At 41.1% G+C, this 24,657-nt stretch overlaps 1 protein-coding gene across 1 annotated transcript in view; it reads right to left on the bottom strand.

Moving 5' to 3' along the window:
- Window positions 1-23,024, bottom strand: part of NGFR (nerve growth factor receptor) — a 139,592-nt gene extending 116,568 nt beyond the window's left edge. Inside the window, exon 1 of the mRNA XM_077459987.1 lies at window positions 22,873-23,024. Within this exon, the coding sequence (XP_077316113.1) occupies window positions 22,873-22,923 (51 nt within the window). The 5' untranslated portion in view covers window positions 22,924-23,024. The remainder of the gene's footprint in view (window positions 1-22,872) is intronic.
- Between the last annotated feature and the right edge of the window lie 1,633 nt (window positions 23,025-24,657).

Here is a 24,657-nt window from a genome sequence, read left to right as displayed (position 1 = left end):
GTCACTAGTTGCTAGGCAGAACGGGGAGATGCTGTTTATAACAGCATTTCCTCGTTCAGCCACCCCGTGAGACAATCGAGGGCATGCCCGCGGTGATCAAGTCCGCGGGACCCACGACCGGACTCACGGGGGTCCCGACCAGCACGCGAGCGCGCCGGCGGTGGCTCGCTCACGATGGCAGGGTGGCAAATTTAAAGGGACGTACAGGTACGCCCATTTGCCTGCCCGTGCCATTCTGCCGACGTACATCGGCGTGCGCTGGTCGGGAACCGGTTAATAAATTCATCATTAATCATTTTAATATACTCCACTCAAATGAGTCCCGCTGTTCTCCACATTATATATCTACAGAGCTGCTCCCTCTTCCACAGCTGGCTGCACCTCTAAGGCACTATATACATCTTTAACCCATCAAACTTGTTCCTAACCCATTCAAGCCTGAACTGAACTTTCCAGGGTCCAAACTACCCCCAACCACTGGATTTTATTATTACAATCACCTTTACCTATAGTTTTGTTTTCCACCCATCCGTCTCTCTAAAAGTGCCACTATAGTCCCTTCCCCCTCTTCTGGATGAACTTATTAGTCTGCTGCTACTCTTTCACTGTCCAATCAGAAGACTGGGATTGGACAGAGGACATTACCATATTGTACACAACTGGGTTATGGAAAGGAGAAATCATGACCTGTGAAGGACTTAACCCCCCGTCTTTAAGGCCACCCCTTAACCACTTCAACCCCGGCCTATAGACATATGACGTCCACAGATGGGATCTCCCATCCTGGGTGGGCGTCATATGGCGTCCTCTGATTCCCGGCTGTCTAGACGGCGTGCGCGCGCACCCGCGGCATCGCTCGGGACCCAGTGTGTGTGCCCGGCGGCCATGATGTCCGCCGGGCACCCGCGATTGCCCGGGAACACAGCAGGACCGTGGATCTGTGTATGTAAACACACAGATCCACATCCTGTCAGTGGAGAGGAGACGGATGGTGTGTTCCCAGTACAGAGGAACACCGATGGGTCTCCTCCCCTTGTGAGTCCCCTCCCCCCACAGTTAGAATCACTCCCATAGGGAACATATTAACCCCTGCAGCGACCCCTGGTGTTAAACCCTTCCCTGCCAGTCACATTTACACAGTAATCAGTGCAATTTTATAGCACGATCGCTGTGTAAATGTGAATGGTCCCAAAAATTTGTCAAAAGTGTCCGATGTGTCCGCCATAATGTCGCAATCACGAAAACAACGCAGATCGCCGCCATTCCTAGTAAAAAAAAAAAAATGCCATAAATCTATCCACTAGTTTGTAGATGCTATAACTTTTGCACAAACCAATCAATAATCGTTAATTGCGATTTTTTTTTTACCACAAATATGTAGAAGAATATGTATCGCCCTAAACTAAGGAAAAAATTTTTTTTTTTAAAGAATCGGATATTTATTATAGCAAAAAGTAAAAAATATTGTGTTTTTTTTCAAAATTGTTGCTCTTTTTTTGTTTATAGCGCAAAAAATAAAAACCACAGAGATGATCAAATGCCACCAAAAGAAAGCTCTATTTGTGGTAAAAAAAAAGACGTCAATTTTGTTTGGGTGCCACATCAATTAAAGTGACGCAGTGTGAATCGCAAAAAGTGCTCTGGTAAGGAAGGGGGTAAAATCCTCCGGGGCTGAAGTGGTTAAACATAATATCTAATCCCTCCAAAACCCCCCACAAATGACTTGACAAGGTTACGGAGTAAATGGCCCTGACGGCCTTTTATTAACAAATTAACATAAATAAATGTAAAATAACTTTTTAACCACTTGAGACCCGCGCTGTAGCCGAAGGATCTCCTTTGCCGGGACTACGTCTATTGACGTCGTCCCGTGCACAAGCGGCCTGTGCGCCCCCTGAGGGGCGCGCGCGGCGCGCTCTGTGATCGGCGAGTCTATGAGACTCGCCTGATCACTGATCCGAGCAAGGGGTCGATTCCGACCCCTTATCACGTGATCAGCTGTCAGCCAATGACAGCTGATCATGTGATACAACGGAGCCGGTAATCGGCTATTATTCCTCCTCACGCTGACAGCGCGAGGAGAAAAAAAAAGAGCCGATCACCGGCGGCCATGATTGGGACATCAGTCCCGATCACGGCCAGCCCTGCCTGAAAATTGGTCTGGGCATGAGGGGGGTTTAAGTGCCCAGTAAGCAAGTGGTTAAATAACCTTTTTTCATTTCCAGGGGTCTTAGAGGGGAACACACACCACTGGTCACTGCTACAAACTTTGTTTAACTTTTTAGGCCTCCAGTCGCAAACCCCCAGACTGTGAGATGGTACCCAACCTTCGCAGTGACCTACCTTTTACCCCTTCCCGGTTATCCCCTTGTAACCGGAAGGTACCATATAACCCCATGCCACAGATGGGTACCAACCATGTTATATGACCATATAACATACATTTCCTCCTCCTCACAGACCCAAAACACTGCCCTTCCAATTAACCATAACTAGGGAGGGTGGGTGGGAATCTTTTCCCCCCTGCTCTCCAATGACGTCACTTCCTCCTTCACTTCCCCTTATCCTCAGCATGGCCCGCCTACCCTGCTACGGCCGCTCCCCTTTTCTTAAAGGAGAAACCACTTTTTACCTCCCAGCGTGACTGTGCAGTCCGTACTTGTCATGCTGTCCCTGTGCCGATCCCCTTCTCCTCTGCTCCGGGACTCTCTTTTGAGAGGTTACATGGATCCCTTTAATGTATCTGTGGATTTAACAGTTTGCCTGGAGTCATCTTTAAGCTCAGTGAACATTTACTACATAAAAGTCGCTGTTCCTTTTAGAAAGTCAAATTTAGAGTATCGGTTTGGAGTCTTGGTGTATTTTTTTGAAGAACGTCTTAGCAATAAACCGTTGTTCTCATTGGTTGCTGTCAACATCATACATCATCTTTACATGACTGCCATATTGCTCCACAAAACAAATGTTAGGTCTGAGCCTGTTTGGGAGATTTGAGTTAATTTCAGCAGCCAGGTAAGCAAAGCTCTCAAAAGTCATTAGTGTTGGCAGCTAACTCTTTACAGCCATTTGTATTGACTTCAATGGATGCATCTTCTTTGGCTGCTAGCCTGCTGGCAATCGCACCAGAATGACTGGCTCCAGAATTCTGTTGTCTAATTGTTGTATACAAATAGACAAAAAGACATTAAAAAGAATATGCAAAGAAGCAGTACCGTGTAACTGGAAATGGAGAACATGGGTTTTCCTAGTGCTCCAATGAACTTGTGAGTCCCTCCATTATCCTTATATCCTCCACACTTCTAATCAATTGTTGAATAGTGTTTGTGTGTGTGTGTGTGTGTGTGGGGGGGGGGGGGGGGGGGGGCATGGATTTCCACAGCACTGGGATTCATGAGCAAGCAGCGTTCACCTAAGCACCAAAGTTTTGTATGTCTTGATCCACAATGCCAACAGACATTTGTTGAGGAGGGGTATATAGTGTGTAGAACTGCTGGGGTGTGATACAACTGGGTGAGAATTTTATATCCAGATTATATTTATTCATAATTGAGAACTTTTAAGGTCGGAAAAGTCGTTTAGTTTGGTCTTTGTAGGAAAAAGTAATACTAGGTCCCTTTCTCATTGGTCAAAGGAGATTTAGAATCAAAATGAAAGTTTATAGGACCAGGAGAGGGCCGGAATGGAGACGGAGATTGGCATTATTTTTCAAAGGGTGTAGATCACAGGCAAGGTTCCAGTATAAGAAATGGGTCAATTGAAGGATATGGAACTAGTCTAGAGAGAAGAAGTCTGGATCTAAAGATATTTGAGAAGGTGTCAACCACGAAGTCCGGCGTAAATAATGTCAGCCATGACACTTATTCTAATTGAAGGAAAGCCAGACATCTCATTTAATGGTGCCTACATAGTTTCGGGGATAATGCCACTTGACAAAGCCAGCAGCATAACACCAATGATCTTTTTTGTAGCTGTTTGTAAGCGTGGCATTCTGATCACCATTGTAAGTGGGCATTCATTCTGTTCACTGACCACCAATATGAGGAACGTTCTTTATACTGACCACCAATGTAAGGAACGATTTTGCTATTGGCCCCCGATAAATAGTTTTTTTTGCAAAGGTTTCTCAAGACCTGAAAATTATTTTAGTGGTTCTCATGGGTTAATGAGGTTGAGAAAGGCAGTTCTACAGAGAGGCCCAGATGATGAAAGTTTGAAGAAGGACAATTTATAATCGCAACCACTTTGCCTTCCCCATGACTCCCTCTCTTCCAACAATGGGTCATTTTTCCCATGTGGGCTACTGTGGAGAAGCAGAAGCTGGTCAGGCAGTGCTGTATGCCAGCCCTTTGAAAGATGTATTCCAGTAGCTTTTTTGTCATCAAGGCTCAAAGATATAGCATTTTTTATAGGAACTGTCCTTCTGTTGTAACCATATACCTTTGACCCTCTTTCCTCCACAGTTGAACTTATGCCTGGTCTGACATGCAGACTTGTATGCTTTACCTTTTTGTGACCAAACATTTTTCAAGGTTAGATGTCCAGACCAAGTATAGCAACGTAAGTATGCATCAGTTGACTTGACAATAACCCCCGCATTTGCACATCCCTAGTTCTCAAAGGCACTAGCGTTCCCATAACAAGGAGCTAATTTTCATATGGATTTAAAAAGACATATTGCAGTCATAAAGGGGTTAATGTACTATTTTATTGTCAACAGAACTTTTCTAATTGATTGCATTGGCTATCAAACTCTAGCATGAAGGAAAAGAAATGGTATGGAAAACAACAGTGTGTTTAAAGTAGAATTTGCTCACAAATTCTTCATGGTTAATGTGATTGGGGATTGTAACAGGGTGTGTTCTTTATGTTAATAATTTGTGCTAAAAGATGTCCTTTTTTCCCATCTCAGAAAGTTGGGAGGCATGATGTAAGCTTATATAATATAGACAAATTACATGCTTTGTGTGAGAGCGCCATGTGCATAGCCTACAACGTTGTAAAAAATGTTGCCTGATGCCACGTACACACGACCGGACTTTTCGAGGGACTAGGGCCGACAGACTTTCGATGGAGTTCTGACGGAGTTCTGACAGAGTTCTGACGGACTTTCCGAATGAACGGACTTGGCCACACACAATCACACCAAAGTCCGACGGATTTGAATGTGATGACGTACGACTGGACTAGAATAAGGAAGTTCATAGCCAGTAGCCAACAGCTGCCCTAGCGTCGGTTTTTGTCCGTCGGACTACCATACACACGAGCGGATTTCTCGGTAGGAACTGGGTTCGGCGGAGTTCTGGAAGAAAAATTTGAAACATGTTCCATTTCTAAAGTCTGTCAGACTTTTGCAAATCAAAAGTCCGCTGCAGCCCACACACGATCGAATGGTCTGCCGGAATCATTCCGTCTGACTTTTGATGTTGAAAAGTCCGGTCGTGTGTACGCGGCATTATGATACAACTATATTGCACACCCGCATACATACAGTAGTGCAGGTCAGCATTGCATTTGACAGCTCGGAATGCATCAATGTACAGACTTTTGCAATGTAGCCGTGTGTTGTTGTGTGTGTATAACTGGGTTCCTATACCATAGACATCAGTGGAGAACCACTGAGCGATCAGGAAGGAATTTTTTCCCTCTCTGTAGGAAATTGGATCATCCTTTATTGGGTTTTTTATTTGCCTTCCTCTGGATCAGCTGTAGTATAGGATTGTGTATATGAAGGTTTTCTATTTATTGCTTGAACTAGATGGTCTTTTTTTAACCTAACTGTAACTTTGAACATTGCTCCGATGTCCTAAAACAGATCATCTACAGTAACACATATGCACAAATGAGAAACCCAATAAACATAAAACCTAGTCTAAACATGACTCAAAATTCTACAGAAAACACACACAAACAAGCCTGTGTAAACATGCAAAAAAAAAAAACACGATCACAAAATTTAACACACGAACAGGTATGCAAATGAACACCGTCAGAGATCCTTAAAGTATGTGTTGACTTGCTTTTTGCTCTTTACAAAACTAGGGTGAATCACTTAGATTCAGTTCCGGACCTGCTCAGGGAATTATCTATATCCTGCGGGTGTGACTCTTGGGATCTGGTCAATTGAATGTATGTATAGGTATGCACTGAGTGTGAGCGAAGGCAAGGTGCCATCAGTAAGAGAAGAAGCTGCTGGATTTTCACCCTTTATTGTCCTATGGAAGGATGACAGATGGGGATAACTAGTTCCTATAAGGAAGACATTCTCTTAGAAGCATACTCTACTGCAAAAACTCTGAATTAATGTAAATCTGATGCCAAACATTTTTTTTATAAAGTAGTGAGAGGATAGAACTCCTGTCAGGTTTTTATTGCTGCTTGTGTTCCACCTCATATATAGTGACTGTCATTACAGAATCTGAAAGTAAAGGAAAATCCCAAGTTTTTAATTTGGCACCAAAACAGGGAACAAAGAGAGATCTTCCAATGTGGCCGCTTGCGCTGTGACAACTGTCCAAGAAGAGATTCCCCTTACTTTGGAGGAATTTACTCTCACTTCCTGATGTGTCTATAGGACAGGAAATGAAGAGAAATCTCCCTAATGGGAGATCCAAAAAAAAAGTTTTGGCTTTAGATACATCTAAAGTAACATTAAGCCTTCTTTTTTTTTTTTAATAATAAACATGTTATACTTACCTGCTCTGTTGTTTTTTCACAGAGCAGCCCCAATCCAGCTCTTCTGGGGGTCCCTGCCAGTGCTCCAGGCTCCTCCTTTTTGACGAGTGTCCCCATAGAAAGTTCTATGGGGGCACTCACGCAGGCTCACTTCATATCCCCGCTCACTCTTTACATCATTTGATTGACAGCAGCAGGAGCCAATAGTACCAGCTAAAACTAATCTGCCTAGTGAGGAGGGAGACAGAATCACAAGACGCTGCTCTTGTGCACATTGCTGGATCGGGATCAGGCTCAGGCAAATATAAGGGTGGCTGGAGGGATCCTGCAGCTCAGAAGGTTTTTTTACCTTAATGTGAAGAATGCATTAAGGTAAAAAACCTTAAGACTTTAGAACCAATTTAAGAAGTATGGGCTTTTGGAAAAATAAGCATACATAATCACCTCCATGCTGCAGTATCTGTGTGAAGTTGCAGCTGTCCCACATCGCCTCTAATACCAAGAACTGAGCGATCACATGACCGCTGATCACTCATTTCTCAGTCTGCTCCAAACGGAGAATGGTGACTGTCAGTTGCCAATCTCTGCTCTACTTCTCCATCACTCACTGGAGTGCTGGGCTGGGGAGGGGGCGGACACGGCTTGTTGGGGAAGATATGTGTTAGTTACTCTTGAATTCTGCACTATTATTTACTGCTGACCCCTGCACTCTGCATTGCATACTATGGACCTCTGAACTCTGCATTACTTACTCCTGATTCCTGGAACTCTGCCTTACATACTCCTGGTCTCTAAGCTCTACATTACTTACTCTTTCACTGTTCAATCAGAAGACTGAGATTGCAGAGAGGACATTACCATATTGTACACAGCTGGGTTATGGAAAGGACAGAAATACAAATCATTTGAGAGGTTACATGGCTCCCTTTAATGTATCTGTGAATTTAGAAGTTTGCCTGGAGTCATTAAATACCACTGAACCTGCATTATATATTACAGACCCCATGAACCCTGGGTTACTTACTCCTGAAATCTGCATTACATAACACTGATCCCTGTTAAATACTACTGAGCCCTGTACTTTGGTTTACTTATTCCTGACCCCTGCACCTACTATATATATTACATACTATACTACTGAGATCTGCATTGTGCATTACTTTCTTCTAACACCTGCACTCTGTGTTACATATTATTGACCTGTAAACACTGCAATACTTACTACTGTCCTCTGAACTCTTTCTTAATTACTACTGATCCCTCTACTCTTTCACCCTTCCTTAATTTTTATTGAGGCCTTGCTAGGTAAACTCTATAAAAAAAAACAAAAAACATGCTGCATCCTATTGATCTTTGATTTTATCAATGCTATCTAGGTAGCTCTCCACCTGCCGAGGGTTGCCTACTTCTGCTCTAAATCACGAGCCCTTGCTTTTATTGGCCACTTTCAGGCAACCTAAGTTACGTCACTGAGAGTTGTACTACAATGATGTCAATACACATCTCCTATAGTATCATCACTTCCTGCTATTTTCTGCTATTTTCACATATACACACATGCTGATAAAAGGTGTATTGTCAAACCCAATTCAAGTCTGCATTTCTGGATTTGGCAGTTTGTGTGGATATTTGTTCACCTCTAATCTAGTCTCCACACCGGTGCAGGGGTCCTTGAATGTTCTTAAAAGAACATTAATAACAAACTGCAGCCTTTCATGGGAGCTGCTTGTTTGTTAACCCCTACATTAGCAAATGAATTACTGATCCAAGTACTACTGAAGAAAATCCAACAGCATTAGACCAATCAAACAGCTAAAGTAATAATTGCCTTTCGCAACATCCAACTGCAGTGGAAGAAGCTACGGCGATGTTATACAGTATTCACAATTTACATGTGGTTGCCAATCTTTGTTTTTAAGTGAAAAAAAAAACAGCGCTAGCTGATAACAAAATTTATATACAATAATGATGCTTGGCGCCAAGGAAATACAAATTGTGAATACCACAAAGTGCTAAAAAATGTAAAATGAATTACAATAGCTGCAGTAGAAACTTGCTAAATAGCAAATGCAGATAATAAATAAATCATTGCTCTAGGTGATAACAGTTTAATCCTAAAAAAAAAAAAGAGAACACACATTAAAATGTCCTTTGCAATCTCAACAAATGTTGTGTTCTTAGGTGCTTGTGCTCAGTATAAAACAATTCATGCTCCATAGACTTGTGCTCAAACTGGGTGCCCCACATGGATGTGCACTCACCCTTAGATGTTGACCAACTATCTCTAGTATGGTGGTTTAGGCATGAGGGGAGACCCCTACATGAATCCATTGTTGGCACCTCATGCACTGGATAGACTTCCTAACACTTACTTGAAGCCACCCTAACTTTGCATTCTCCATTGACTTCAATGCAATGGCAACATTCGCCAAAATCTGGACATTTTTACAGAAATTTTAAGGAAATGAAAACTCCCAATTTTGTTCAGCCCTACTCACAATAAACTTGACAGTGTAACTGACACCGCCAAATGAGTTTTATCTATCATAAATGGATTACAATCAATCACGTCTAAAATTAAGAGAAGTTTACACCTCCACTATGTATATCTGTATCTACGAGAGCTGGGTCTTTGACCTGGGCAGGTTTATTTTGAAAACATGAAATGTTCTTTACTGTTATTTTTTGTTGTACCTGTCTTCATTGTATGTACAATATGACAGGTCTATAGCTGTATGTGGTTGAGGGTGGAGTAGTTAACAGCCTTTAGGAATGTTGTTCTGGCCTTCTTTAATGTTTTAACTAGAAAAGCGAAAGCTCAGATGTACTGGGAGAGCCAAAAACCAGTCGTGCGTGCTTCTGAAATTGACGGAGATGAGTATCCGTTCAAAAATTCACTTATTGTACTATTGTAAAAAGTACTAAAATGTAAATTGAAACCTAAGCAACATAGCAGGTTGATGTCTCCACAGGAATGACAGTTAGGGAGACACCACCCATCCCAAATTAGCCCACCATTGTACTAGAGCAATTTGGATATGTGGTTTGCTACTTTCTTCCTTCTACAGTTATAGAGACCCTGTTGACAGCCTATGTCTCCTATTTAACCCCTATTCCAGCGTTACAGCCTCTGTCAGTCTCTTCAGCATGCAACACTTTCAGATGCTTGTGTCCCGCAATGCACTATGGTTCCTTCATCTGATGCCTAGGTATCTGCTCATTACTTTTGTGATGTAGGGTTTGGAGGCTGGAAACACAGCATGCAGTGGATGGAAGTATTAAATGCCAAAAAGACTGATGGAGACTGCAGTGCTGAACTTGTGTGTCACCTGTCCAGCTTGATCCCTGTGACATGTCCCCTGCTAACCAGCCTGACCTCATGGATCCATGTACTTCCTCAGAGGGGCTAATGTCATGATCACTTAGTGCCCCTGTTCCTCATTCCAGCACCCGGGTCTTGGCTGTTTCTTTTCTCCTGTCTGTGTTCACCAGAACGATGATTGATCTGATCAGTCACCTGATATAAGCAAACCAAACACTCTATCCCTTGCTTGTGATATAGAAAGTTACCTACATTGTTCCTTTTCAAGCCTCCCATTTGTTGGTCTTGCTTTGCTGTTGGACTTCCCTGTGTATGACCCGGATCGGATATTGGACTATTCCCTGAACTCAGCCTACCTTATTACCTGGACCGTCTTAGAACCAAGCTATCTGTCTGCTAAACTGCAAGTAGTCTGTTGTTTGCTTGGTTGGGGGCAAACAAGTACCAGTACGCTTGCTGGTCTTAAGGGGAAGGGGGCTGCTATAGGTGAAGCACACAATAGCTAGCTATAGTGCCTGACCACCTGCATTGAGGTGACATTTGTGACAACAGCCCAATCCTTGGTCAAAACAATCACATACATGCTTCATGAACCCTCAAGGTATGTCTCGAAACAGCCCAACCCTTGGTCAAGACAATCATATACATGCTTCATGAACCTTCAAGGTGTATCTCTAAACAACTCAATACTTGGTCAAAACAATCACATGCAACTTCTGAAACCCTCAGGGTATATCTCTAAACAGCCCAATCCTTGGCCTAGGCAATCACGTGCAACTTCAGAAACACCTTAAAGTGCTACTAAACCAGGACTCTGCATTGACTAAAGCTGGTCTCCCACAGTACACAAAACATGGACATGCAATTATTTTGGTAACTATAAACTGCTAAATTCCTTTTCTCATCAGCAGTATATAGCAGTCTTGTGACTTCTATCAGTTCCAGGACCCCTGACCCTCTGTCTGGACAGTGTTGATTGATCCTGTGCTGATCACATGCACTCTTCAAAGAAAGCAATTCAAACCAAACTGAGCATGTGCAGCCTGACTCCAGTAACTCTGTCTTATCCGGACCTATTCTGGAGTCAGTGGAAGAAGAAGAGGATCCGTGCATACAAGATCAAACAGTCTTTATACACAATGTAGAGGATTAACCCCTTAGGTCCCACAGTGAGTATAACAAGCATGCTTTACTGCATATACAGACTGATTTTACTGTTGTGGGTTTAGTAACACTTTTGTATCTCTAAAAAGCCCAATCCTTGACCAAAACAACCACACCCTCAAAGTGTGTCTATAAACAGCTCTATCCTTGGTCAAGACAATCACGTACAACTTCAGAAACCCTCAAGGTGTATCTCTAAACAGCCCAATCTTTGGTTAAGACAATCACGTTCAACTTCAGACACCCTCAAGGTGTATCTCTAAACAGCTCAATAATTGGCCAGGACAGTCACGTACAACTTAATAAACCTTCAATGTGTACTTCTAAACAGCACAATCCTTGGCCAAAACAATTGTGTACAACTTCAGAAACCCTCAGGCTATATCTGTAAACAGCCTAATCCTTGGCCAAGTGTTGTACTGATGTTTGGATTGAGGTTGTGCCAAGAGCAATCATGATATGCAAAGTGCTGTAACCCTATAATGGCCAGATCTTACTTGGATTGTTCTGATTGGATGCTAGTGTCTTTTTACACATACGTAATTAGTTTGCTTATGTAAGTATTATATTACACCTGTCTTTTGAAAGATTCAGACCCGCCTCTGTTTTTACTGATAATTTGGACTACTGAAGTCAAGAGACCTATAAACACAGTAATTGTTGTTTTACATTCTTTAAATAACCTCTGGACATTCCACATGTCATTTCACTAATACATTTCTGAAATACTTGTCAAGATTAAAGCACTGTATTCCCTGTCAGTATTCAGTCCTGAGCTTGTGTTTAGAATCACCGTGCTTTAGTACTTGACATGTTAATCTAGCACTCAGTTGTACAAACAAAGCATCAACTTCGTCCATCCGATCCACCCATAACTGATATGTCAACCTCTGATATATGCTGGAAATGAATATATAGATTTCTCCGAGACTTAGAACCTTCACGGGGATTAAGACTCTGAGGCTGTGTGTGGTAGAGTTGGGAACTCACCAATATATCCTGCCTCTGGTGTCCCCAAGAGGTGCCATTAGTCAGTAGACCACTCCACCTACCAGCAGAAAAAATATATTTTGGATGGTCTATTCATCAAAAATGCCGTTAACATTTAAACTGCCTAGAAATTATCCCCCATACTCAGCAAACTAATTATTGCACTTTATAATTCCACAACATTTTGGCACCACAGGGTCCTACACCCAAACTTTCACTTAAGTAAGTAAGTATGTCTATGGGTATTGTAGGCTCCCCATCTACATTCAAATAGGTGCATTTTATCTTGTAGGGTATACAAAATTCTCTCCATTATCATAATCATATCCACCCTGTCTCGGATGGAGGGTAGGGGCACTACGGGAGTCTTCCAGTGGAGAGCAATAGCAAACAAAGTTGATATACATATAACATGTATAAGCCCTTGTACACACAGTCAGAGATTCCAACGGAATGTGTCCTATCGGACCGTTTTGTCGGATATTCCGACTGTGTGTGGTCTGCATCGGACTGTTTCCGTTGGAATATCTGACGGACCAAGTTTTCCAACTTGCCGGTAACATTTTCCGACAAAATGCTCCGATCGGACATACTCCGATCATGTGTAGCCTACTCCGACGGACAAAGTGCCACGCATGCTCAGATCGAATTCCTAGACCAAAGCTATTGGCTACTAGCCTGAACGTAGTCCCGTCGTAATGAAATAACGTCATCACGTTATGTACAATCGGATTTTCCGACAACTTAGTCCAACTGTGTGTATGCAACATCACTTCCGGACCTCTTCCGGAATTAATCCGTCAGAATTACTCAGACGGATTTGGTTGTCGGAATCTCCGACCGAGTGTACAAGGGCTTAGAGGCAACATTTCAACCATTACATGATGTTTACATTCCGTTGTGCTTTCTTTCTGGTTTAAAAGCTACAACATGCTTCAATTTTGGTCCAACAGGGCCCGCTTTGCTTCTATTATAATCCATTTTTAACATGTTTCTGATTTTTCAATTGTGAAAAAGTAACCTTATATGAACTGAAAACAGGATGAACCTGCAAATGTTGTTGCAAATGGAGATTAAAAAGACACACATTGCTGATTTTTTTTACAACAGATACAACCATCCATAGAAATAGAACATGTTCTAAATTTTTCCGACGGAACCAATTCCTATCGGGAAAGCCGCTCATCTGTACGCTGTTCCGGCGGACCAAAGGCGACGCATTCTCTAAAGCAAGTACGAGACGGAAGCTATTGGCTACTGACCACTTCCTTTTTCTAGTCCTGTCATACGCGCTGTACGTCACCGCGTTCTTGACGGTCGGACTTTGGTGTGATCGTGTGTACGCAAGACAGTTTCAGTGGAATTCCGTCAGAATTCCGTCGGAAAAACCTTCAGAGTTTATTCCGATGGGAAAACCGGTCATGTGTACACGGCATTAGAGTTGCTTCCAGCTGTTTTCAACTTAACTTTGGCTTGTATGGAAAAGGAAAGATGTTCAGACACAAAGAAAGACCTGTGTAGACCAGCTTTGAAAGAATTCTTGAAAACGTCAGATGTCACCTTTAGATCGGCCCACTTTGCCCACAGTAGAGGGGACAATCGCTGATTCTATGATGAATTTACAAATTCCACCATGGGACAAAAATTACGATTGGTTCTGGCAACAAGACAAAGAGTTCTCATCTCTCATCTTCTCCTGCCGTTGGCCTAAGGTTACCAACAGGAAATCTGCTGTACATATGTCATCCCTGTGATCAAAGGTTTATCCTAATATACTTCGTTACGATAGCCGCTGTGTAACCTAATACATATATTAGTGAATGTTATTACTAATTCTTTCTGTATAATGTGATTCACATGGTCCTTATTAGACTATGCTGCTATTCCTATTCTGCTCTTTCCACTATCCATACATGACATAGTTATCTGGCACATTAAATTTGCCCGTTGGCAATGGAAGGCAGGACATGCAGGCATGGTCCAACCAATCGAAGGCACTGATTGACATAGCTCAGCTGTCACACCAACGGGAACACATGCATTGGTTGAGTGCTCCTGTTTACCCTATAGAGTGGACAAGGGAGGTTCTTGTAACTTTACAATGTATAGACCCCCCAGCGATATCTTTTCATGTGGAAACAATAGTAATTGAATATTTGTTTTGTAACCCTGACAGCTGGCAGCCAACTGTGTCTGCAGGGCACCCGTAAATATGTAAAGCTATTAAAAATAGTCATAAAACACAATGAAAATGATGATAAACACACGGATACCTGAAACATGAAGACATGATAAAAATATCTGGATCAGGCAACTGTCACTTGTTGTTTTTTGGTATCCTATAGTGTAAGTAAATGAAAAAAAATAAAAAATAAGCTGCCTCTACTTAAATTGACAGTACAGCTACAAACAGCAGATGAAATCAAATCCAACCGTGTGACAGTGTCCTTCAGATTTCTAACTTTCATTTGATATCTGTAGTTAAAGGAAACCTGAGAGGAGTATGAAAGCTATCTTGACCTCTACTTCTACAGATTCTATGTACCCAACTGTCAGGCTGATCCAATGGCTTCAGTGCTTTCTGAGTCCCAGGCCTGGAAACTAAAGTCAGAATAAAGCCAAAAATCTTGATCTACATCTGTCTTTCTCAACCAGGGTTCCGTGGAACGCTAGGGTTCCCCCTAGAGAAACCTTTACCAACCTTTTTAATATGGAGGAACCCTTGAAATAACCTTTACATCTCAAAGAACCCCTGCTAAAAGTCATTGGGGGTTATCTACGGAAGGCAAATCCACTTTGCACTGCAAGCGCACTTGAAAGGGCACTGACAGGACAGTGCACTTGGAAGTGCAGTCACTCTAAATCTAAAGGGTAGATCTGAAATGAGGGGAAGCTCTGCTGATTTTATCATCCAATCATGTGCAAGCTAAAATGCTTTTTATTTTCCTTGCATGTCCCCCTCGGATCTACAGGGACTGCACTTCCAAGTGCACTTGCAGTACAAAGTGGATTTTCCTTTAGTAAATAACCCCCATTGCAACTACAGCTCATGGGACGTTAGTGTGAACATTAAATCAACTGACTTGTGCATCAGCAGTCAATAAAATCCTCCCTTACATAAATGGTCAGTAGAGACAAGCTTCCTTTGATTAGTAGTCAGTGGGAGAAGAGTCCCTTCAAATTGGTGGTAACTGTGAGAAGAGTCTCACTACTCTGATGGGAAGCATGCTCATTACACTGGTGGTTAGTTAAAAGAACACTCTATACATTAGTGGCCATTGGAAAGAACGTTCCTCGCATCAATGGTCAATGGGAAGAATGCTTCCTGTACAGTTAGCTAAAAAGATCATTAGTGTCAGTGGTTACCTATATTAGAGTACAAAACTGTGGATTTCTCAGGGAACCCCTAGCAACCTCTGGAGGGACTCTAGGGCTCTTTTCAACACTGGAGGACAGGCCGCTATAGATGTTGTTACGGTTCCTTGAGCAAGTAGAAATTTCTGCCTTTCAGATATGTAGTCATTGACACTTATGACCTGTAAGTGAGAATTCCTTCCACTGATCACCAATGTAAGAAGCATTGTTAACACTAACCAATAATGTAAAGGAAATTCTTCTCACTGACCACCAATGTAAGCCACATGTTTCCCACCAATCACCAATGTAAGGGACATTTTTCCCACTGATACCAACGTAGGGATATTCTTCCCACTGACCACCAATATAAGGGACATTCTTCCCACTGATCACCAATGTAAGGGACATTCTTTCCACATTCTTCTAATTGACCACCAATGTAAGGGACATTCTACCCATTGACCACCAATGTAAGGGACATTCTACCCATAGACCACCACACTAATGTACTGTGAGCTGTAGCTACAGTAATTATTGGCAGGGGTTTCCTGAGACCAGAAAGTGGAAAGAATGTCCCTTATATTGGTGATCAGTGGGAAGAATGCTTCTTACGTAGGTGGTTTCTTCCCACTGGTTTCTTCTTACGTTGGACATTCTTCCCACTGATCACCAATGTAAGGAACATTCTTCCCACTGATCACCAATGTAAGAGACATTCTTCCCACTGATCACTAATGTAAGGGACCTTCATCCCACTGATCACCAATGTAAGGGACATTCTTCTAATTGACCACCAATGTAAGGGACATTCTACCCATAGACCACCACACTAATGTACTGTGAGCTGTAGCTACAGTAATTATTGGCAGGGGTTTCCTGAGACCAGGAAGTTATCTCCATGTTACAGAAGGTTGAGAAAGGATGATCTTATTTCAGTAACCTGGAAAATATTAAATCCAAAGGGCCACTATAAATTGCAAGAGGTCATAAGCAACAGTATGGCTTGAGCGTCTCTCATTTCCTTTGTAGCCCTAGCAGACAAAAAACACATTCTTCTAAGCCCTTGTACACACGGTCGGAGATTCCGACGGAATGTGTCCGATCGGACCGTTTTGTCGGATATTCCGACTGTGTGTGGTCACCATCGTACTGTTTCCGTCGGAGTATCTGACGGACCAAATTTTCCAACTTGTTTGTAAAATTTTCCAACAAAATGCTCCGATCGGACATACTCCGATCATGTGTAGAGAATTCCGATCGGACAAAGTGCCACGCATGCTCAGATCAAATTCCTACACCAAAGCTATTGGCTACTAGCGTGAATGTAGTCCCGTCGTAACAAAATAACGTCATCACGTCGGATTTTCCGACAACTTTGTCCGACCGTGTGTATGCAACAGTTTCGGACAAAATCCGACGGATTTGGTTGTCGGAATCTCGGCTAACAGTATAATCTGAACTTCCCACTCAGTTTTGCAAAGAAAGTAACGTACTTAAAATTATCTGTGTTCTTTTTTGGTGTTAAAAGTCTGGTACAGGCATACCCCACTTTTAAGTACACAATGGGGTTTATTTACTAAAGCTGGAAAGTGCAAAATCAGGCTCACTTCTGCATAGAAACCAAAGAGCTTCTAAACCCAGCTTGTTCAATTAAGCTTTGGTAATAAAACCTGGAAGCTCATTGGTTTCTATGCAGAAGTGAGACTGATTTTGCACTTTCTAACTTTAGTAAATAAACCCCATTGTGTACTTAAAAGTGGGGTATGCCTGTACAGCAAATTTTCTGTTGTGGATTGCAGTTCAGCATCTGAGAGCATGCCGAACTGAGACTCCGTGCTCTGCTGATTAAGTGATAGTAGCAATCTCTATAGCATTACCCAGAAGTTTATCTCCTTTGCATGAATGTTAAAGTGGAACTTTACTCAGTAAAATGTTTAAAAAATATATATAATTTGAAGCTTTTTATTGATTTATGTGCTGCAAAGCAGCACTTCCTGCTTTCCAGCCTAGGCCAGACCCCACTGCCTCCTGGGATAGGTGTGATGTAGAAATCCCTAAAGGCAGTGAGTTACCAAAGGTGCACACACATACGAAACATGATGCAGCCTATGCACATGGACAGCTATAGTGTTCAGCTGCCAGAAATTGTGGCGCTTGGGTGCACGAGCATAATTCTGCTGCACATGTGCAATTGCGAAACTAGTCTCTATCAGGTCCCAAATAAATGGCAGAGACTGGCAGTGTAGCTGTACACACACTAGATTTTGAAAGATAGTTGCGTGGAACTTATACTGCTTGCATTTCCACAATAAATTCAATGATATATTTCTGATTATGGAGTGTCTAGAGTTCGGTTTGAACAAATGCATACATTTTTAGCCTGCTGAAAATTTTAGGCTCCATTTACACCTGTACCTTTTTAGGTGCGGTGCATTGAAATAAATCCTTCTTGCTGTATCTTTGATGCGTTTTCAAGAAAATGTCCAATTTATAGTGTTCAATTGTAACGCACCTTAAACGCACTGCATAGATGTGATGCGAATCGACCCTAAAAGTGACCAGTGTTGCAGATTTTGTCACCCCCCTGAAGTCTTACTCCTCATTTTGTACTAGTTACAAAAAAACAGCTAAAGAATCCCTCACCATTAACAGCTAAATACAACACGTAGGAGCAAATCTGCCTAATCTTCCACCGATCAACACAGAAAGGCTCAGAAAACCAGCTCTACCTCCCAGCACGGCTTCCAAAAAAAACCGAACCCACCTCGCCATCCTCCCATTTCCACCCACTAGCACTGACAGATCCATTCATAATTCTTCTTCCTAATTCACAAGCACACAGCAATCCCCTTTCATCCCTCCCAGCTGCATCAGATCCCTAATACCAGCCTTTTGCAATATCCCCTCCCAAATCGTGTTCATTCAAGATTTCCCTCTTTCAAATCCCCGAGCTGTACAAAATACGCTCACTCTGAATCCAACGCTGAAACTTCACAAGTGCAGAGAATAATACAAAGTCACTCAAAGCTTGAAACCACCAGGGAAGTACAGTGCTAAAGTTTTCAATGGAACAAACCTTATATGGGACGATAATGCTAACGTTGTTTAGAAATAGAGTGCTAAGGTTGTTTAGAAATAATTACAAAAATAAAGATTTGTTTAAAAACATCAAAGAAAATGAAGACATGCAAAAACACTGGACATAGGATACAAAATTAAGACATGCAAAAACAATGGACATAGGAACAGGAGTAACTACCCAACAAAGCAAATTTAATGAGACTTAAAGAGGAAGTAAACCCTGATGGGTTTACTTCCTTTTACATTCCCTGCAAAGGTAAAGCATAATGGACTACTATGCATCGCATAGTAGTCCATTATGTGTCACTTACCTGACACAGGAGCCAGCGAAGTCACCGCTGTCCCCTGTAGTCCGGTGCATCCATCTTCTCGGTGGGTCTCGCCGATCCGCCTCTGTCATTCGGCGAAGCCGCGACGACGTCACTCCTGCGCATGCGCGCTGGAGCCGCCACTCACGGCACATCGCCGTTAACAGCGGCACTGGAGCCGCCACTCACGGCACATGCGCCGTAGACAGCGGTGCCTGTCTTTCGGCAAATATCTCCTAAACCATGTAGGTTTAGGAGATATTTCTTGGACCTACAGGTAAGCCTTAATCTAGGCTTACCTGTAGGTCAAAGTTGGTTGTAAGGATTTACAACCACTTTAAGCTTAATGAGAACGCTGTTCATATAATACAATATGGGGGTTATTTACTAAAGGAAAATCTACTTTGCACTGCAAGTGCACTTGGAAGTAAAGTCACTGTAGATCCGAGGGGGGACATGCAAGGAAAATAAAAAACAGCATTTTAGCTTGCACATGATTGGATGATAAAATCAGCAGAGCTTCCCCTCATTTCAGATCTACCACGTAGATTTAGAGCGACTGCACTTCCAAGTGCACTTGCAGTGCAAAGTGGATTTGCCTTTCGTAAATAACCCCATATATATATATATATATAGTACTATACATGTGAAGGCTATAGGATCTCATCATAACGAAAGCCGATAAAAAGTTTTGAGTTCAACGTAGGTGGAGCAGAATGGACCTCTGTCTTTCCCCAACTGTCTCAGCCACGTAAGAAACATTTTTATACAATAGCTGACTTTCCTGTCCAGTAACCCCAATAAAGTAGATTTAGCACAATGCATTACTTTTTCAGAACAATGTTACACAATTGTTTCAAGTTAACCACCCATGGTGCCTAGAAGCATCCTTAGCACCAAACAACTCCAGTTGCATTCAACAGAATTTGAAGAATTGGGTACACTCGTAGGACTGACACATGACGTGACTTGATCAGAAGAAATGAGAGCAAACTTTTCTGCAATGGGATTATATTTCGTTTTGGACGGAACCACACACCAAAATTTGTCTCCTATACAATTAGGATTTAGGATGTTCTTCAATAGTGCAGTGGCTAGGTGCTTAGCACCAAGGGGTTCTTGGTCCAAACCCTGACCAGGACATGATCTGCATGGAGTTTGCATGTTCTCCTTGTGCTTGCATAGGTTTACTCTGATTTTCTCTCACACTCCACTTGCTAGTAGGTTAATTGGCTCCTGTCCAAATCGGGCATAGCATGTGAGATAGGGACCTTAGATTATAAGCATCTTGGGGGCAAAGACTAATGTAAATGTAAAAATGTATGTGTAAAGCATAAAAAACATGCGTAAGTTGTTGGAACAAAATAAATACCTGTAATAAATAGCATGTATAAACTCTTGAACACTGCTTGTCATAACAGAAACATAGGACCGATGGGTTTATGAAGGTGCATTCCCCAAAGCTGTCATCCTTACCCTTGCATAGCTACTTGGTGCTTTATCGATCAAGACTTGATGAGGTTCCCCTCAAATAATATGCACATTACCAAGAAGTGCAAGATGATAGGTGACAACCCTGGACAAAACACCTTAAAAAACAAGTCAGCAATGACTACATCTATAGTCTGTCCTGCCAGGTTTTCCTTAAAGGCTTAAACCATTTAAAAATAATAACTTAGTTACGTACAGAGAACATTGTTCTAAATCACCCCCTGGCTCCTTTAACCTCTCAGAGATGTTAATCTCAAGATATCAAAGTGAAATGTAATTGGAAGGGTAAGACCCTCTTAGTAAAGTCAATGGCAAGTAGGCAGACCTGGGATCTCAATGCTGAAGTCTGACTGACTACAAAAGATACAAGTCACTGGTGATACAACTTACCAACCTTTATCCCAGTCTTTCTCAAACTTTTTAACATGGAGAAACCCCTAAGATATCTTAACAGTCACAAGAATCCCCTGCATTTAATTACTATATCTACAGCACATGGTCTGCCAGAAGAATTTCCCTTACATATAGGGTCAATGTCAAGAATGTCCCTTACATTAGTGGTCAGTGGAAAGAATGTCCCTTACATTGGTGGTCAATGGAAAGAATGTCCCTTACATTGGTGGTCAATGGAAAGAATGTCCCTTACATTTGTAGTCAATTAGAAGAATGTCCCTTACATTGGTGGTCAGTGGGAAGAATACTTGTTACATTGGTGATCAGTAGGAAAGATGCCCCTTACATTGGTTGTCAGTGGGAAGAATGTGCCTTATATTTTGTAGTCAGTGGAAAGAATGTCTCTAAATTGGTGGTCAGTGGGATAAATACTCCTTACATTGGTGGCCAGTGGGAAGAATGTCCCATATATAGGTGGTCAGTGAAAAGAATGCTCCTTACATATGGCGTTCAGTGGGATGATTACTCCTTACATTGGTGGTCAGTGGGAAGAATGCACTTCACATTGGTGGTCAGTGGGAATAATGTCCCTTATATCGATGCTCAAAAGGAAGAATGCTCCTTACATTGGTGGTCAGTGGGAAGAATGTCCCTTAGGTCGGTGGTCAGTGGGAAGACTGTCCCTTATGTTGATGGTCAGTGGGAAAAATGTCCCATATATTGGTAGTCAAGAGGAAGAATGCTCCTTCCATTGGTGGTCAGTGTGATGAATGTCCCTTATATTTGTGGTCAGTGGGAAGAATGTCCCATATATTGGTGGCCAGTGGGAAGAATGTCCCATATATTGGTGGTCAGTGGGAAGAATGTCCCATATATTGGTGGTCAGTGGGAAGAATGTACCCTATATTGGTGGTCAGTGGGAAGAATGCTCCTTACATTGGTAGCCAGTGGGAAGAATGTCCCCAATTCTGGTGGTCAGTGGGAAGAATGCTCCTTACATTGGTAGCCAGTGGGAAGAATGTCCCCGATTCTGGTGGTCAGTGGGAAGAATGCTCCTTACACTGGTGGTCAAGAGGAAGAATGCCCCATGCACTGGTGGTCAGTGGGTAGAATGCACAAAGCTTGGTGGTTAGTGGCAAGAAAGCTCCTTACATTAGTGGCCAACAGGTAGAATATCCCTTACATTGATGGTCAATAGGAAGAATGTCCCTTACATTGATGGTGAATAGGAAGAATGTCCCTTACATTGATGGTCAATAGGAAGAATACCCCCTTTCATTGCCAGTTAGTAGGAAGAATACTCCTTACATTGGTGGCCAATGAGAAGAATTTCCTAGATAGCTAAAAGAAAATCATTGGTGTCATGAACATGACAATGGACCCCTTGCAACCTCTGGAGGAACCCTAGCTGAGAAAGACTGCTCTACTGGATTGAATCACACAAGTACAGATCTGGGATTTCTGACTATTAGCTGGATCTCAAAACTTTCCATACAGGACAGGAGATATGATACAGACTGTTCTGTAAGTTACAAATGCAATGTCATAAAACACAGCATACAAATAGAAAACTAAGAGAGAGAGAAGCCAGAGCCAAGCAGAGAGGAGGAGCAGAAGGGAATGACAGTTTCCATACACCAACTAGCCAGCTGATATATTGCATTAATGGATCTGTACATGGAGAGGGGGGCGAAGGCTTTGGGACTAGCCTGTGCACTAAATAGCATTGTGCAGCTTCCACCGAAATCTGAGCCTCAGAAAGGTAATTATCACTGCATTATCCCCAAGCCAAACCCGTATAGACTGCACAACAGGACTAGTATAGGACACACAATGGAAGAATCACCTTTAACAACATAAACACGCATAATAATCCAGCATGCATTAAGATCAATATGCAGCATGTGATGGGGAAGTCGCAAATGTCCGAAATGTCAAATGTGCCCATAGGTAAAATAATGATTGCCCTATAATAGTGAAATGCCAAATAATTGCTAGATTCAGTTATCACGCCGGTGAGATCAGAGCATCTAAAAATCCATATTGGGGTGGTAGAGATGTATAGGATGGATGAGATATAATGGGTAGACTTACTATGCTGCCTAGAAGAAGTAGCAGGGCTGTCTCCATTCCTCCTGGTCCCATAGAGCTGATGATGGTATGGTGTAGTGTAGTGACAGTCAGATGCAGAATGCAGCTCCACGATTCAGCTACACCTGCCCCTAAAGCCCTGACAAGCCATCCCCTTCTGTTTAAAGAGAACCATCCCCTCCGCTGTCCTCCCAATGGCTGCACACAGCCTCCTCTCCCTCCTCCCCTCCCAGGGAACTGCAAGCCAACCACTCATTGTCAGGATTGGATTTAGGGAATAATACTTGGATCGCAGCCCCGAAAACACTTAACTGCTAATAATTAAAGAAAAGAAAGGCAAAAAAAAAAAAAAAAAGAGGAGATGCAGCATTTCCATTGTCTTCTTCTTGGTGGTGGAGCTTCTTGTCCTTCTCACGTGGGGATTGATGGGAAAGGTCGAGGCTGTACACGTCAATTTGCTGCAGGACGTTCATGTCAAGGAAAGCATGACATCAAATTATTATTTTTTTAAATACATCATGTTTTTTGTTAAAAAAAAAAGAAAAAACAATCTTTTCCTTTATATTTTATATATGTTTTTCTATATTATATTATTATGGTGTATTCCATATTATAATATTATATTTTATATTATATTATGTCAAGGAAAGCATGACATCAAATTTTTTTTTTTTAAATACATCATGTTTTTTGTTTAAAAAAAAGAAAGAAAAAACAATCTTTTCCTTTATATTTTATATATGTTTTTCTATATTATATTGTTATGGTGCATTCCATATTATAATATTATATTTTATATTATATTATGTCAAGGAAAGCATGACATCAATTTTTTTTTTTTTAAATACATCATGTTTTTTGTTAAAAAAATAAAAATAAAACGAAAGAAAAAACAATCTTTTCATTTATATTTTATATATATATATTCTATATTATATTATTATGGTGTATTCCATATTATATTACATTTTATATTATGTCAAGGAAAGCATGACATCCAATATTTTTTTTTTAAATATATCATATTTTTTGTTAAAAAAAAAGAAAGAAAAAACAATCTTTTCCTTTATATTTTATATATGTTTTTCTATATTATATTATTATGGTGTATTCCAAATTATAATATTATATGTTATATTATATTATGTCAAGGAAAGCATGACATCAATTATTTTTTTTTTAAATATATCATGTTTTTTGTTTAAAAAAAACAAAAGAAAAAACAATCTTTTCATTTATATTTTATATATTTTTTCTATAATATATTATTATGGTGTATTCAATATTATAATATAATATTATATTTTATATTATATTATGTCAAGGAAAGCATGACATCAAATATTGTTTTTTAAATACATCATGTTTTTTGTTTCAAAAAAAAGAAAGAAAAAACAATCTTTTCATTTATATTTTATATATTTTTTTCTATATTATATTATTATGGTGTATTCCATATTATAATATTATATTTTATTATATATTTATATTATATTATATAATTCTGTGGCCTCACAACAAAACATGTATCATGTAATATTTATATTTTTTCAGATGTATTTACTGTATTTCCTGACGAAGCTGTTCACAGCGAAACTAGTTGAAATACTATACCATCTGCAATTTTAGATATCAATGTTGTTGTTTTTGTATCAATAAACTTTGTTATATATTTTTTATATATGTGTTGTATATATTTGTTTGTTTACATACTTTACCTGTACCGAGATAGTCCACATGCTCCCCCTTTCTTTGTAGGGTCTGGTTGGGGACCAGACTCTCAAATTT

The sequence above is a fragment of the Lithobates pipiens genome, unplaced genomic scaffold (assembly GCF_037356315.1).
Source record: "Lithobates pipiens isolate NorthernLeopardFrog02 unplaced genomic scaffold, aLitPip1_a1.2 Scaffold_28, whole genome shotgun sequence".
Taxonomy (NCBI): Eukaryota; Metazoa; Chordata; class Amphibia; order Anura; family Ranidae; genus Lithobates; species Lithobates pipiens.
The sequence above is the reverse complement of the archived record's forward strand: the minus strand, read 5'-3'. Positions and strand labels throughout refer to the sequence as shown.